Below are 14,182 nucleotides of genomic sequence, written 5' to 3'. Positions count from 1 at the left end.
ATGATGTGGAGATGGCAAATGTCAATATTTTATTTGTAATAGAACGTAGATGACAGATCAAACGTTTAATCCGAGTAAATGTATCATTTTAAAGGAAAAATACGTTGATTCCAATTTTCACGGTGTCAACAAATCCCCAAAAAGTTGGGACAAGTAGCAATAAGAGGCTGGAAAAAGTAAATTTGAGCATAACGAAGAGCTGGAAGACCAATTAACACTAATTAGGTCAATTGGTAACATGATTGGGTATAAAAAGAGCTTCTCAGAGTGGCAGTGTCTCTCAGAAGCCAAGATGGGTAGAGGATCACCAATTCCCACAATGTTGCGCAGAAAGATAGTGGAGCAATATCAGAAAGGTGTTACCCAGCGAAAAATTGCTAAGACTTTGCATCTATCATCATCAACTGTGCATAACATCATCCGAAGATTCAGAGAATCTGGAACAATCTCTGTGCGTAAGGGTCAAGGCCGTAAAACCATACTGGATGCCCGTGATCTCCTGGCCCTTAAACGACACTGCACCACAAACAGGAATGCTACTGTAAAGGAACTCACAGAATGGGCTCAGGAATACTTCCAGAAACCATTGTCAGTGAACACAATCCACCGTGCCATCCGCCGTTGCCAGCTGAAACTCTACAGTGCAAAGAAGAAGCCATTTCTAAGCAAGATCCACAAGCTCAGGCGTTTTCACTGGGCCAGGGATCATTTAAAATGGAGTGTGGCAAAATGGAAGACTGTTCTGTGGTCAGACGAGTCACGATTCAAAGTTCTTTGGAAATCTGGGACGCCATGTCATCCGGACCAAAGAGGACAAGGACAACCCAAGTTGTTATCAACGCTCAGTTCAGAAGCCTGCATCTCTGATGGTATGGGGTTGCATGAGTGCATGTGGCATGGGCAGCTTGCATGTCTGGAAAGGCACCATCAATGCAGAAAAATATATTCAGGTTCTAGAACAACATATGCTCCCATCCAGACGTCATCTCTTTCAGGGAATACCGTGCATTTTTCAACAAGATAATGCCAGACCACATTCTGCATCAATCACAACATCATGGCTGCGTAGGAGAAGGATCCGGGTACTGAAATGGCCAGTCTGCAGTCCAGATCTTTTACCTATAGAGAACATTTGGCGCATCATAAAGAGGAAGGTGCAACAAAGAAGGCCCAAGACGATTGAACAGTTAGAGGCCTGTATTAGACAAGAATGGGAGAGCATTCCTATTTCTAAACTTGAGAAACTGGTCTCCTCGGTCCCCAGACGTCTGTTGAATGTTGTAAGAAGAAGGGGAGATGCCACACAGTGGTGAAAATGGGATTGTGAAATTCTGATTCAACATATTTTTCCCTTAAAATTGAAAATTTTCTCAGTTTAAACTTTTGTTCCGTGATTCTGAATAACATATTAGAAGTTGGCACCTCCACATCATTGCATTCAGTTTTTATTCACGATTTGTATAGTGTCCCAACTTTTTTGGAATCCGGTTTGTATATTTATTTATTGTTTATATATTTTATATGTGAAATTGGGAAAGGGGGCGATTTATACTTAATATTTTGTTTGTTTTTTAAACTTTTTTTATTTTTTTATTTAATAACTATTGCCCTTAGGGGCTAGAACCTGGGATCTTTTAATCCCTTGTCCTATTCACCCTACTAGAGCTCTATCAGGGTGAATAGGACTTCACACTCTCCCTGCTGCCCTGTGCATAATGCACACAGCAGCAAGGAGCCATGGTAACCGATCGGAGCCCCAGGATTACACTGCTGGGGCTCCGATCAGAACTGCCACTGTACCACCAATGAGGAGGGGAGGGGATCCTGTGGCCACTGCCACCAATGATTTTAATACTGGGGGGGGGGCACTGCGCCACCAATGACTTTAATACTGGGGGGGTGCACGGCGCCACCAATGATAATTAACCTTTACTACAGATACAGGAGGTGGGTATCGCCGGGACCCGCCTCCTGTATTTGTATTAAAGGTTAATTATCATTGGTGGCACAGTGGCCAGGCACCTGCTATGCTGGCTGCTTGACTCTGGGGAGGACACTCAGGAGGAGGAGGCTGCTGCCGTTCGCAGCGCTCACTAGCTCAGACGGCGCAGCAGTGTATTCCCTCCCCCATCCCCCCTCCTGCTTTAATTAATAGCGGCACATTCATTGGTGGCAGTGGTGTGGGCAGCTTCAGAGCCCGCTCACTTCATTGGGCTCAGCGCGGCCGCCTTATAGGAGGGAGGGACTCCCTCCTTCTCCACTGTCTGACCGCACGCCGAGCGCCATAAGAGGAGAGTCTAGTATCGAAAAAATTAACATCTTGATACCGAATCGATACTGGCATAAAAGTATTGATTGGGTATCGAAATTTCGATACCCGAAACAACCCTATTAAAGAATATGTACTGTATTTTTCGGACTACAAGACACACTGGACTATAAGATGCATCCAGGATTTAGGAGGAAAATGTAAAAAAAAAAAAAATCAGATCAGACCTATTTTTCATCAGACCCCCAGATCAGATCCCCAAGCTCCATCAGATCTCAGATCAGACCCTCATCAGATCTCCAGCCTCCATCAGCCTCAGATCAGATCCCCAAGAGCTTCAGATCAGAACCCCATGACTTTCAGATCAAACACCCATAAGCCTCAGTTTAGACCCCCATCATCCTCAGATTGGACCCCCATCAGCTTTAGATCAGAACCCCATCAGACCTCAGATCAGACATTAAAACAAAAAACAAACAAAACAAAAAAAAAAAACTTACCTTGCTTGCTCTGGTTGGCGCTACTAGCGTCAGGTCATAGTGTGCACCGCGTCAGGTCATAGTGTGCACCTACTTGCATTACGTCCTGAAGTTGTACACAGTCAGGCCACAGTGCAGAGCAGGGCCCAGAAGAAGACCAGGGAGGGACAGTACAGCCGCACATCGCTTTCCTCACCGCGCCTCCTGCATACTAATGACCACTTCCATAAAGGAAGTGGTCATTAGCATTCACACTATAAGACGTACTGCTATTTTTCCCCTCACTTTTCTGGGGGGGGGGGGGGGAGTGCGTCTTAAAGTCCGAAAAATATGGTATATATTTTAAGCCATTTTTAATTGCTTCATATTTCGAAAATAAGAAAAAAGAGCAACTTTACTAAGTCAACAATTTTGTGTATTCAACTCCAGGGCCAATAGTGTGAGTCTGCAGTCATGTTACAAAGCTCCCTCCAACTCCTCTTCTTGCTAATATGACCCCTTCGATAAAAGCAACAATGCATTTTTTTAGATTTTAAATGCAATAGAGCAATAAAAAAGAAAAAAAGTCACCTTTGATTAAACTCACACAAAATGTAAGATGAGTTTGGATTGTATGTTTTGTAGTTAGACATGTTAATCCCTTTCTTGTTCATCCTTGTCTCTGCACTCACCTTCAGCGCCCCTAGTTTGCTTTTCTCCCCTAGTTTATGCAGGCTGACTCGTAGTTTTGAATTCTCCTCCTCCAGAATGCTTATTCGGATACTGTTGGCTTGAAGCTGTTTTTCCATATCTTCGGTAATATCCCCGGAGCCTATGAGGTGCGACAACATCGTTTGTATTTATTGTGCAATGGAAGCAGAAGGAGCTTCATCAAACTGAACAACACGCTATCTACATTACACAAATATTTTTTTTAAATCTGATCATTTTTATTCGTTTCCAGTGTACCGTATATCACAAAGAATATAAGCATCGTACATTAAGGTTACATCAAGGAGTAGGTCTCAACATTTCAATGCACATGTACATCTACAAACATATTATGACATGTATAATGCCCTTTTAAACATGAACCACTGCAGAACATTCCAGATTGCTAAATGTACTATTGGCTAAGCAAGACGATATGGAGAATCGCCTGCACCGCAATAATGTACGCATTGTTGGAGTACCTGAGAAGGTGGAAGGGAGAAATCCCACAGAATTTTTTGAGGCATGGCTGAAAGAAAAGGTGGGACAGGAATCACTAACCCCAATGTTTGCAGTCGAACGTGCCCATAGGGTGCCAACTAGACCTTTACCTCCTGGAGCACCTCTGAGAACGGTTTTGGCTAAGTTATTACACTATAGAGACCAGGATATCCTCTTGCGCACGGCCAGGGAGCTACAAGAACTTTCCATTGACGGTCAGAGAATCTCGCTATGGAAGTTCAAAAAAGGAGGGCTCGATTTATAGAAGTTAAAAAGCGACTAAGAAATTGGGGAGTCCCATATTCTATGTTATACCCAGCTAGGCTGCGTGTAGTGGCCCTGAATACCACCAGCTTCTTTGAAGATCCTAGGGAAGCGACAAAATGGATGGACAGAAATTAATGTCAGATTAGGATGGAGCTTCAGCCCCCTACTTAATGGGACTCAGCTTTTACTATACAAGTGATTACCTGAATGTCCTTTATATGTGTTGTTCTCCCTCTCTTAATGTCTGTTTCCCATTGATTATCCTTATTAGGTGGGCTACAGAGAAGAGGGGGGGGGGGGGGGGGGGGGAAACTGATATGCTAGGCCATACAGGACACATATTGCAGTGAATTTACATGTTGATGTGTCTACCATAGATATAGACATGAATGCTTTGCCGCCTTTGAAACCAGATCGTTGGTCAGGATACTACGGGTAGAATACTAAAATCCCTATGTTAATTGTGGGCGTTATATATTTGCAATAGATATGTCATGTATTCCCGGGTAAGGTGCGGGAAGCTAGAGGGCGATCAGTTACAAAAAGAGTGTGCTTAACAGTTTTTAGTTTTCACATTGATAAAAAACTATTAGTAGTCAGTTCTGGCTACGCTCCTCCGGCTGATACGGTTTATTAGCTGGGGAACTCATCTGGTCTTACCGACGGGTGTAGCATAATTCCACAGGCCTAAATTTTGGGCGTGGTGTGGAGCCTATCGGTCAGTCCAGTGAACTGTAGTTCTCTATAGTGTTTTGCCACTTAATGGCAAGGTTACAATCTTGGGGAGGTTTAGGGTATGTTGCGGGACAGAGCAGTATTGGTTATGAATGGAAGTATGGCTGGCTGAGTGTGGAATGGAAAGGGGTGTGCCTTCCTCCAGAGCAGAGAGACAGAGATATTATTGTAAGGGTTGTGACTCTGATGATATGCAGGAGATTATCTTATAATATTAATGGCTAACTGCATTAAATTCCTTAGCTGGAATGTTCGGGGAATTAAAGAAAAGACTAAAAGGAAGGCGATTTTGGAAAGTGTTCGTCCGCTACATCCTCTCATATGCTGCTGTCAAGACCGCTATCCCAGCAGCAGTCGTGTCGCACCAGACGGAGGGGAAGGGGGACCCTTATCTACGGATGGGAAATAGAATGGCCACCCCTGACTAACCCTAAGCTGGCACCTGTCTGCCCTGATACCCTAGACGGGGTGTGAACCCGTGCGGCGAGCAGGATGCCTAAACCCTCAGTCGCCCTAACAAGACTGGACTGGGGAAAGGCCGATGGGAGCGCTAGTCACCATCACTCACGTCTAGGAAAACAACAGGGGAAGACAGCAACAAACAAACAACAGCAGAGATAGACTTATCCAGTCACGAGCAGAGAAGGCGATCCCAAACACGACAGTCCACGCCGGACAAGAGCTCCACAGCAACACCATCAAACGATCTCCTTCCAAGGTCAGAGTAGCACTGGAAGTAAGGACTATATCTGGCAATGACTGCAAGTGAAACTGAAACTAATATAGTAGCTGGGAGTGGCAGACAGGACTCACCTGAGAAGGATGCCTACAAACTCCCAGTCAGGACAAAAAGGTTCACAAGGCAAAACCCAGATGACATACCCTGAACCACGGAGCAAACTCACAAGCTATCGCGAGTAGCAAGTCGCTGCGACCTTCTCCTCCCAGACCTGTCTGGATCAGTCACAGTCATGACAGCTGCCTGCAGGAGACACACTTGCTGCCGGAACAGGTACATTTGCTCAAACTGGCTTGGGTGGGGGTGGGGTTTCACTCCACGTATTCTATGCTAGAGGAGTTAGTATCTTGATACATAAAAATATACCCTTTTGCTGCATTTCTAGCAGAGTGGATGCTGATGGGTGCTATGTGTGCCTATATGGTACGCTTTACAACCAACCGTGTGTGATATGTGGAGTGTATATCCCACCCCCATACTCCCCGCTAGTGATCAGGAAGGTTCTATCTTTCATGACGGATTTCCCAGGGGGGCCAACTCTTATACTGGGCGACTTTAATAATGTAATAAGTCCCGACATTGATAAGATGGGGACAGCGGACAGAGATCCTTTAGGAGAATATACCACATTTGGGAGACTCATACAGGAAGTATCACTAATAGACATATGGAGGGAGAGGAATATGAGGGAGAGACAATACTCATGTTGTTCTACTACATTTGGCTCATTGTCCAGAATTGATTTGGCATTAGTAAATTCTGAAATGGGTAGGTTGGTACAAGAAGCTGCATATCTTCCTCGCCGGTTGTCGGACCACTCCCCACTGATGGTCTCAGCTGCTTTTAGGCCCATTAGAATAGGACATGGAATGATGTGGGCATTTAACCCCTTTTGGTTAACGGTTTTGCCGGAGGTTGGTAATATTAAAGAGCAGTTGGAGGAGTTCTTTAGGATTAATCTGCCTGCAACCGCAAGGTTAATAGTTTGGGATGCCATGAAGGCCTTCATGCGAGGGTTACTTATAGCACAAATTAATAAGAAAAAGAGTGAAACTAGAGCTAAGGTTCAGGATCTAACACGGGCGGTAGAAGTGGCTGAAGCTAATTATGTGGAAAAACCGGATGATAGGCGTAGGGAATTATGGAAGGGAGCGTAAAAGGAGTTAAATGACAGGCTACTACTTAATGCTAAAAACAAACAGTTTTTCCAAAAACAAGTATATTATGAAGAAGGAGAAAAGACAGGAAGAATGCTGGCTCTGATATCTAGGGCACAGCGACCCCCCAATTATATAACGACTCTCAGGGATCCAGCTGGGAATGTGTGTAGTGCTCCGGAGCATATACTGGAGATTATGAGGGGATTTTACTCCAACTCCAGTTGTGCACTCTTTCAAATATCTGGGCATTCAGATTTCTTGCAATGACCTAGATTTTGAGAGACTGAACATCTCTCCTCTACTCCAGAAGTTTAAACAGAAGGTTAATACATAGACAAAACTGCAGTTATCTATTATAGGTAGAACGAATCTAGTAAAAATGATACTGATGCCACAGCTTCTATATGTGCTGCACAATGCCCCTGTATGGCTCCCCCTGAGGATTTTCTATGTAATTAATGCAATTTTCAGGGATCTTATATGAAAGAAGGGAGTGCCTCGCATCAAGTTGGCAACTTTGTGTAGGCCAAAGACGAATGGGGGTCTGGGAGTTCCGGATCCGTGGATGTATTACCTGGCGGCACAAATGCAGCATATGAGAGGATGGGAGTCGACGGATGGCATGGGTACTGCTAGTAAAATTATTCAGTCATTGGTAGGGTGTAAATATTTGAGATCTGCCCTGGAGGAGGGTAATTTCCATGCACTGGGTAGTACATATCGGGTACTGCGCGCCATTCATAATACTTGGTGGAAAGTCAGGGGAATAATAGGAGTACAGGGTTATTCTGATATCACTCCTATTTGGCCGAATTATATGTACGCAGAGGAGGACAAAGTCAAAGGAGTTAAGGTATGGGCCGATGCGGGGCTTAAATATATGAGCCAGCTGTTCGACAATGATGTCCTCAAAGAGTTTTCAGGGCTACAACAGGAATTTGGATTGCAGAAGTCCCAATTTTACCTTTATCTGCAACTTAGGCACGCCCTACGTGCTCAGAAACAGGTAGTGGCAGTACGTCCTGCACAGAAAAATTCAATAGTTGACTTGGTAAAGTCTGGCGGAGGTACAGCAGGTGTGATATCTTTAAATTACACGTGTCTTATGGAAGCGCAATTTAAAAAACAGGATTTCCCGCTATACGATAAATGGAGGAGGGATGCCCCCGAATTAACTGAGGAGCAATGGGACACTGTCCTGGAGGAGTTTACACAAGTAGCGGTGAGTGAAGCCCAAAGAGTATCTCAACTCTTACTGTTACACAGAGTATACAAAACGCCTGTCCTATTGAAAAGAATGGGGTATAGAGCGGATGATTGTTGCCCGAGGTGTGATGTAACGAATGCGGACCTCATTCACCTGATGTGGAACTGTCCTAGACTGAGAAGGTACTGGAGTGGGGTAGAAGGGATAGTGAAAACTGTCTTTGATATTGACCTTAGTGTGGATGTTGCGACGTGTATATTGGGGAGCGTGGATGTACCGGGATTGGTGCCTGAAAAAAGATTGGCTATTATTAGAGTGCTTTACCAAGCTAGAAAGGTAATTGCTTTCCACTGGATAGATGTTCAACCCCCATCAGTGGATGAATGGGAAAAAAAGTACATGTGCTGATAAGCCTGGAAAAATATGTATACCAAAAGAGGAACTGTATGAAAAAGTTTGAAAAGATATGGGCACTCTGGATTCAACATTATAATCTGCAAATGTAAGGGACTGAATGAAAGAATGAGTAGGAATGTATGAGAGAGAGATATAGGAACAGGTGGTGAGAAGAGAGAAGGAAGATAAGAGGAATGGGCATTTAAAAGGGTAGTCTTCAACTAGCTAGGGGATAAAAGCGTTACATACCATGTGTACCTGAATAGTTACCTTTACAAAATGTATTATATTGCTCAAATTGTAATGTACGGATTTGATACACTATAACAGGGGTAGGCAACCTCCGGCACTCCAGATGTTGTAAAACTACAACTCCCAGCATGCATACTTCCTCTGCTCTTCTCAGAACTCTCACAGAAATGAATGGAGCATGCTGGGAATTGTAGTTTTGCAACAGCTGGAGCGCCGGAGGTTGCTGACCCCGCACTATAATATGTAAAACTAATGTGCCGATATGTCAGACCATATGATGCAATATCATTTATCTGTATTTAACTGCTCTTGTCTCAAGGGGATATGTTGGGGGGAGGGGGAATTGGGGGGATAATGTTCTGTATGTGACTAAAATTGAAAATTTTCAATAAAAATTATCTGATTAAAAAAATTGCCCTCAGATGGACAAGCAGTGATGACGTAGGTGTTATGTCCATCCAAGGACAGTGGGGGGGCCTTTAGGGCTCATGCACACGAACGTATTTTCTTTCCGTGTCCTTGTCTGTTCCTGTTCTATTAGGGGCCAGCTGTTCCGTTCTGCAAAATACGGAATGCACACGGATGTCATCTGTATTTTTTTCAGATCCATGTTTTGCAGAACACAAAATACATACGGTCGTGTGCATGGGCCCTTATAGTGTTAAGATAGCACCTATGCCATTGGCTCTAGCCTATGTGAGCTAGTCCTGGCCACTAGAGAGGCCGGCACTTTTTCCTATAGTGTGCAAGCACGGCCATCGCTGATGGATTGCAGGGTGGTCGTAACCATGGAAACAAGCACTATATAATCTAATGGAAAAATGAATCCAGCCAGTGAAGGAGGCAATATGGACAGTCACAATACATTAGTAAGTGGCTTGTATTAACTTTCTCTACATAATAAATCCCACTTGCTGAAGTGACACAACCCCTCTAAATCTTTAAAGGGATTGTGCAGGGGTTTTATACTGATGACGTATCCTCAGGATAGGTCATCAATATCAGATCGGTGGGGGTTGCTAGGTGTCGGATCAGCTGTCTGCATGTGTGCTCTGCCTCCTGTTCATTACACTGCCTGCCTCAGAAGCACAGTGTAATTTCAAGTACTCGCTCCATTCACTTACACTGCGGCCAGGGGCGTAGCTATAGAGGGTGCAGAGGTAGCAGTCGCTACCGGGCCCAGGAGCCTGAGGGGGCCCAAAGACCCTTGTGCTGCATAAGAAGACACACAAAGCACTGAGGGAAGGGGGGCCCAAGTCTAACTCTTGCACCAGGGCCCATGAGCCTTTAGCTACGCCCCTGACTGCGGCAAAGGAGACAACGCTTCGTGGAATGAGGAGGAAGCAGCGCTCACATGGAGCACCACCTCCTCATCAAACAGCTGATCTGCGGGGGCGCCAGCTCTGTTGGACCCTGGCCGATCTGATGAACTATCCTGAGGACAGGTATGTAAAACCCTACACAACCCCTGTTAAACACTGGAAAATAATACCTAATTAAGGTTATCCCCCAAATTTAAGCATCTGTCAGCAAAATCAATCCCATTAAACTCGGCATACTGCCTGGTAGGGTTGATCCTCTTCAGTGAAACCACCTCTCTAGTTCAAATCCGTGGCTCCATATTTAAGAAATTAGCCTTTCAAGCCGTTAGGATTAGGATCTCCTCATCGGGGAAAGAAGACTAAGATCTCTTGCACATGCGCAGATCGAAGATTCACCACTTGTGCAGTATTACAGGGCCAAGCAGAAAGACGGTGAGGGTGCAGTGAGTGGTTTGGCCTGCCCCTCGGTGCACTGGAGATCTCATTAGCATATGGAATGAAAGACTCATTTCTCAAAAACGGGGCCAGGGATCTGAACAAGAGAGGGTTCATTTCACTCAGCTGAATCAACCATAACCAGGGGCGGATTGGTCATAGACCCTACAGGGAAATTTCCTGGTGGGCCGATGCCCCAGGGGGCTACCCAAGACCTCCTCTCTGCCGCTGACCAGGTAAAAATTGAGCTCTCAACAGTAATTAACGCAGTTAGAATCAGGTACCCATGTACCCAGTCAGCGAACCTGGTAGCTATTGATGGCCACCACAGGGGTATATTGTGCTACACTGTGTTATTTGGTTCTGCTGGGATGGTATTTTTCACTATGGTATTGTTGACCCCACCTACTTGTGTTGCCCTGCCTTCTGTTAATTTAGTCCCGCCTACAAAGTGTCGCCACTTTTAGTTTTTTCTAGGGCCACTTTCAGTTCCCAGTCCGCCCCTGACCATAACAGACAGTATTCCTGGTTTAATAGTGTTGATCCTGCTGACAGACCCTCTTTAAAACATATTATTTTAATTTTTTTTTCACTCATAGTATCTGGCGGACTTTCTTTCCTTTCCGTGGGTGGGCATTTCCCAGGATGCACTGCAATTAGCTCCTGTTAATCACTTTCTCCCATGCATAGAAAATGGTCCCTGACATATAGCCCCAGAGATACATATGGTATGTAATTGCCCCCACAATTTCCTTCCCCCCTATCTAGAGAGAGATAAAGATATATTTCTATGAATTCAGAAATAGGAATAAATGGTGCCTGGGCGTCTTCACCCGCCTTACTATGATAGCACTGAGGGGAGGAGAGCAGGGAAGCTGCTGAGCATGTGCGTCCACCACCAGGGGAAGGTGGTCCAGAAGGATAAACAGCAGGGGGCGCTACCAGAGAGGAAAATGTAATGTACATAGAAAACCAAACAATATTTTTAATGCCTGTATGTTGCAGTAATATTTCCTATTCATTGAATAGGAATACTTTTTGTTGGATAACCCCTTTAAATCAACATACACTTTTGGTAAAGATATTGTATAATATCTAAAAGCCTACATAACAAGCCAATCTAAATCGAATCTATAGTCTGAAACGTAGATCTGTTGTGATAAAAGACAATTCTCTTGACTTACTCGCAAATTCTGGGAGAGGGTGTAAGTCTGGGTAGCACACCAGCAATCTCTCGGTTTCCTTCTGTTCCTGTAGGCACCCTTGTAATTCTGTTAGCTGGCTGGTCACCGCTGCAACGGACATCTCTAGTGTCACCTTCTCCTGCTGAAGAGTCTTTGTCGTGTCCTACATGTGGGAAGATGGATGAATAGAGAATAAGAGCAGCAGATCACTGCATATTTGTCTTTTGATCACACAAATAAGTAAAATGGCCATGCATCGAGTGGAGCTGGAATGATATTCCTCTTCAGACCTCTGTATAGTAAATTTACTTTTGGTACAAAAAGAAATCAGTCATTAATAGCACCTGCTGTTCCTTCATTTGGCTCCTTAGATTTTCCTCCTGTGTCTTCATTTGCTCTATTTGATCTTCCAATTTGGCTCTTTCTTCATCTGCATCCCCCAGGATACCGTGCAAGTTTTCACACTCTTGTGATAATCTGTCTAACTGCTGTAACAGTGATTTCTGCTTTGCCTGGAGGGACTGGTTCCAGAAGAAGAATTAGTTTCATAACATTATGTACAAATTATGCCAATAAAATGAAAAAAATTATTTTTAAAAAACATAAAAAATATCTAGAAGGGTACAGAGATCATTATGTCAAAAGGTAACCTGCACTTAACTGAATACTTCTCTGTGGGAGTATGTAAGGAGTACCACTATTTCTGGCCATTATATGACTTACCCAGTTTCCTCTTCTGCAAACTTCATATCAAATTCTCAGTTTCCCTCAGCTCAAGCTTTTCAGATGTCTCCTATACATAGTGCACAGAGAGAGTGACTCTCCCTCAGACGTAGCATGGAGTACATTATACAACAGTAATGAGCAGTGTTGCTGTGAATCCAGAACTAGGGTGAGATAATACAGCACAGTAATATGTATACTATAGTGTATTTATTTTACCCGGCATGCTTCGCTCAGCACATTTTGCAGTGAATCCATGGCAAAATCTATATGATTTACAGTTAAAGGGTAGTAAAGACATTTCAGAAACAAAATAGGCATACCCTGATTTTTACGCTTTGTACAGTAAATAATCACTTATTTTTGGTGAATTTGTACAGAAAAATCGTGAGATCTCCATCACATCTGAATATGGACTTGCACTTTGTCTAAACAATTGTAATCTCTGCATTTCTGTTCACAAAGTTCACCATTGCCAAAGTTCCCTGAAGTTCATGCCCTTTTAAAAGCATAGACATCAGCCATGAGCAGAGTTTTTCCATTACTAGAATGTATACTAAAAAATGCCACAATCAGGATCAGTGTTAAATTGTAGATCTTTGGCATAGAAATGTGCTCAGACAGGCAGTAATGGTATCTAATACAGCGTATATTAGAAAGCAGTTATTTTACCATGTTTTCCTTATATCAGAAGGGGGTGCCCCATGGCCTGTAACCGGTTTAGGGCTCTTTCACACTTGCGTTCTTTTCTGCCGGCATAGAGTTCCGTCGTCGGGGCTCTATGCCGGAAGAATCCTGATCAGTTTTATCCTAATGCATTCTGAATGGAGAGAAATCCGTTCAGGATGCATCAGGATGTCTTCAGTTCCGGAACGGAACGTTTTTTGGCCGGAGAAAATACCGCAGCATGCTGCGCTTTTTGCTCCGGCCAAAAATCCTGAAGACTTGCCGCAAGGCTGGATCCGGAATTAATGCCCATTGAAATGCATTGATCCGGATCCGGCCTTAAGCTAAACGTCGTTTCGGCGCATTGCCGCATCCGACGTTTAGCTTTTTCTGAATGGTTACCATGGCTGCCGGGACGCTAAAGTCCTGGCAGCCATGGCAAAGTGTAGTGGGGAGCGGGGGAGCAGTATACTTACCGTCCGTGCGGCTCCCCGGGGCGCTCCAGAGTGACGTCAGGGCGCCCCAAGCGCATGGATCACGTGATCGCATGGACACGTCATCCATGTGCATGGGGCGCTCTGACGTCATTCTGGAGCGCCCCGGGAGCCGCACGGACTGTAAGTATACCGCTCCCCCGCTCCTACTATGGCAACCAGGACTTTAATAGCGTCCTGAGTGCCATAGTAACACTGAACGCATTTTGAAGACGGATCCGTCTTCAAATGCTTTCAGTACACTTGCGTTTTTCCGGATCCGGCGTGTAATTCCGGCAAGTGGAGTACACGCCGGATCCGGACAACGCAAGTGTGAAAGAGGCCTAAGTATATACTGTATGGAGTCCTAACAACATATACTTAGGGAATGTCATGAAAAGTGCAAATGGGAACGAATGGCACATGCCCTATGTTCCAATGTTTAAGGGTACTTTCACACTAGAGTTTTTCATTTCCGGCACCGAGTTCCGTCAAAAGGGCTCAATGCCGGAAAAGAACTGATCAAGTATATCCCCATGCATTCTGAATGAAGAGTAATCTGTTCAGGGTGCATCAGGATATCTTCCGTTCAGTCATTTTGACTGATCAGGCAAAAGAGAAAACCGCAGCATGCTACGGTTTTATCTCCGGCGAAAAAAACTGAAGACTTGCCTGAATGCCGGA

At 44.4% G+C, this 14,182-nt stretch overlaps 1 protein-coding gene across 1 annotated transcript in view; it reads right to left on the bottom strand.

The window, feature by feature from the left end:
* The window catches only part of CCDC157 (coiled-coil domain containing 157), a 58,031-nt gene that overhangs the window by 19,002 nt on the left and 24,847 nt on the right, over positions 1 to 14,182 (bottom strand). Inside the window, exons 7-9 of the mRNA XM_040416705.1 lie at positions 11,981 to 12,157; positions 11,637 to 11,799; positions 3,420 to 3,559 (exon numbers count right to left, since the gene is read on the bottom strand). Of these exons, the coding sequence (XP_040272639.1) occupies positions 3,420 to 3,559; positions 11,637 to 11,799; positions 11,981 to 12,157 (480 nt within the window). The remainder of the gene's footprint in view (positions 1 to 3,419; positions 3,560 to 11,636; positions 11,800 to 11,980; positions 12,158 to 14,182) is intronic.

Source organism: Bufo bufo, chromosome 2, assembly GCF_905171765.1.
Source record: "Bufo bufo chromosome 2, aBufBuf1.1, whole genome shotgun sequence".
Classification (NCBI taxonomy): domain Eukaryota; kingdom Metazoa; phylum Chordata; class Amphibia; order Anura; family Bufonidae; genus Bufo; species Bufo bufo.
The sequence above is the reverse complement of the archived record's forward strand: the minus strand, read 5'-3'. Positions and strand labels throughout refer to the sequence as shown.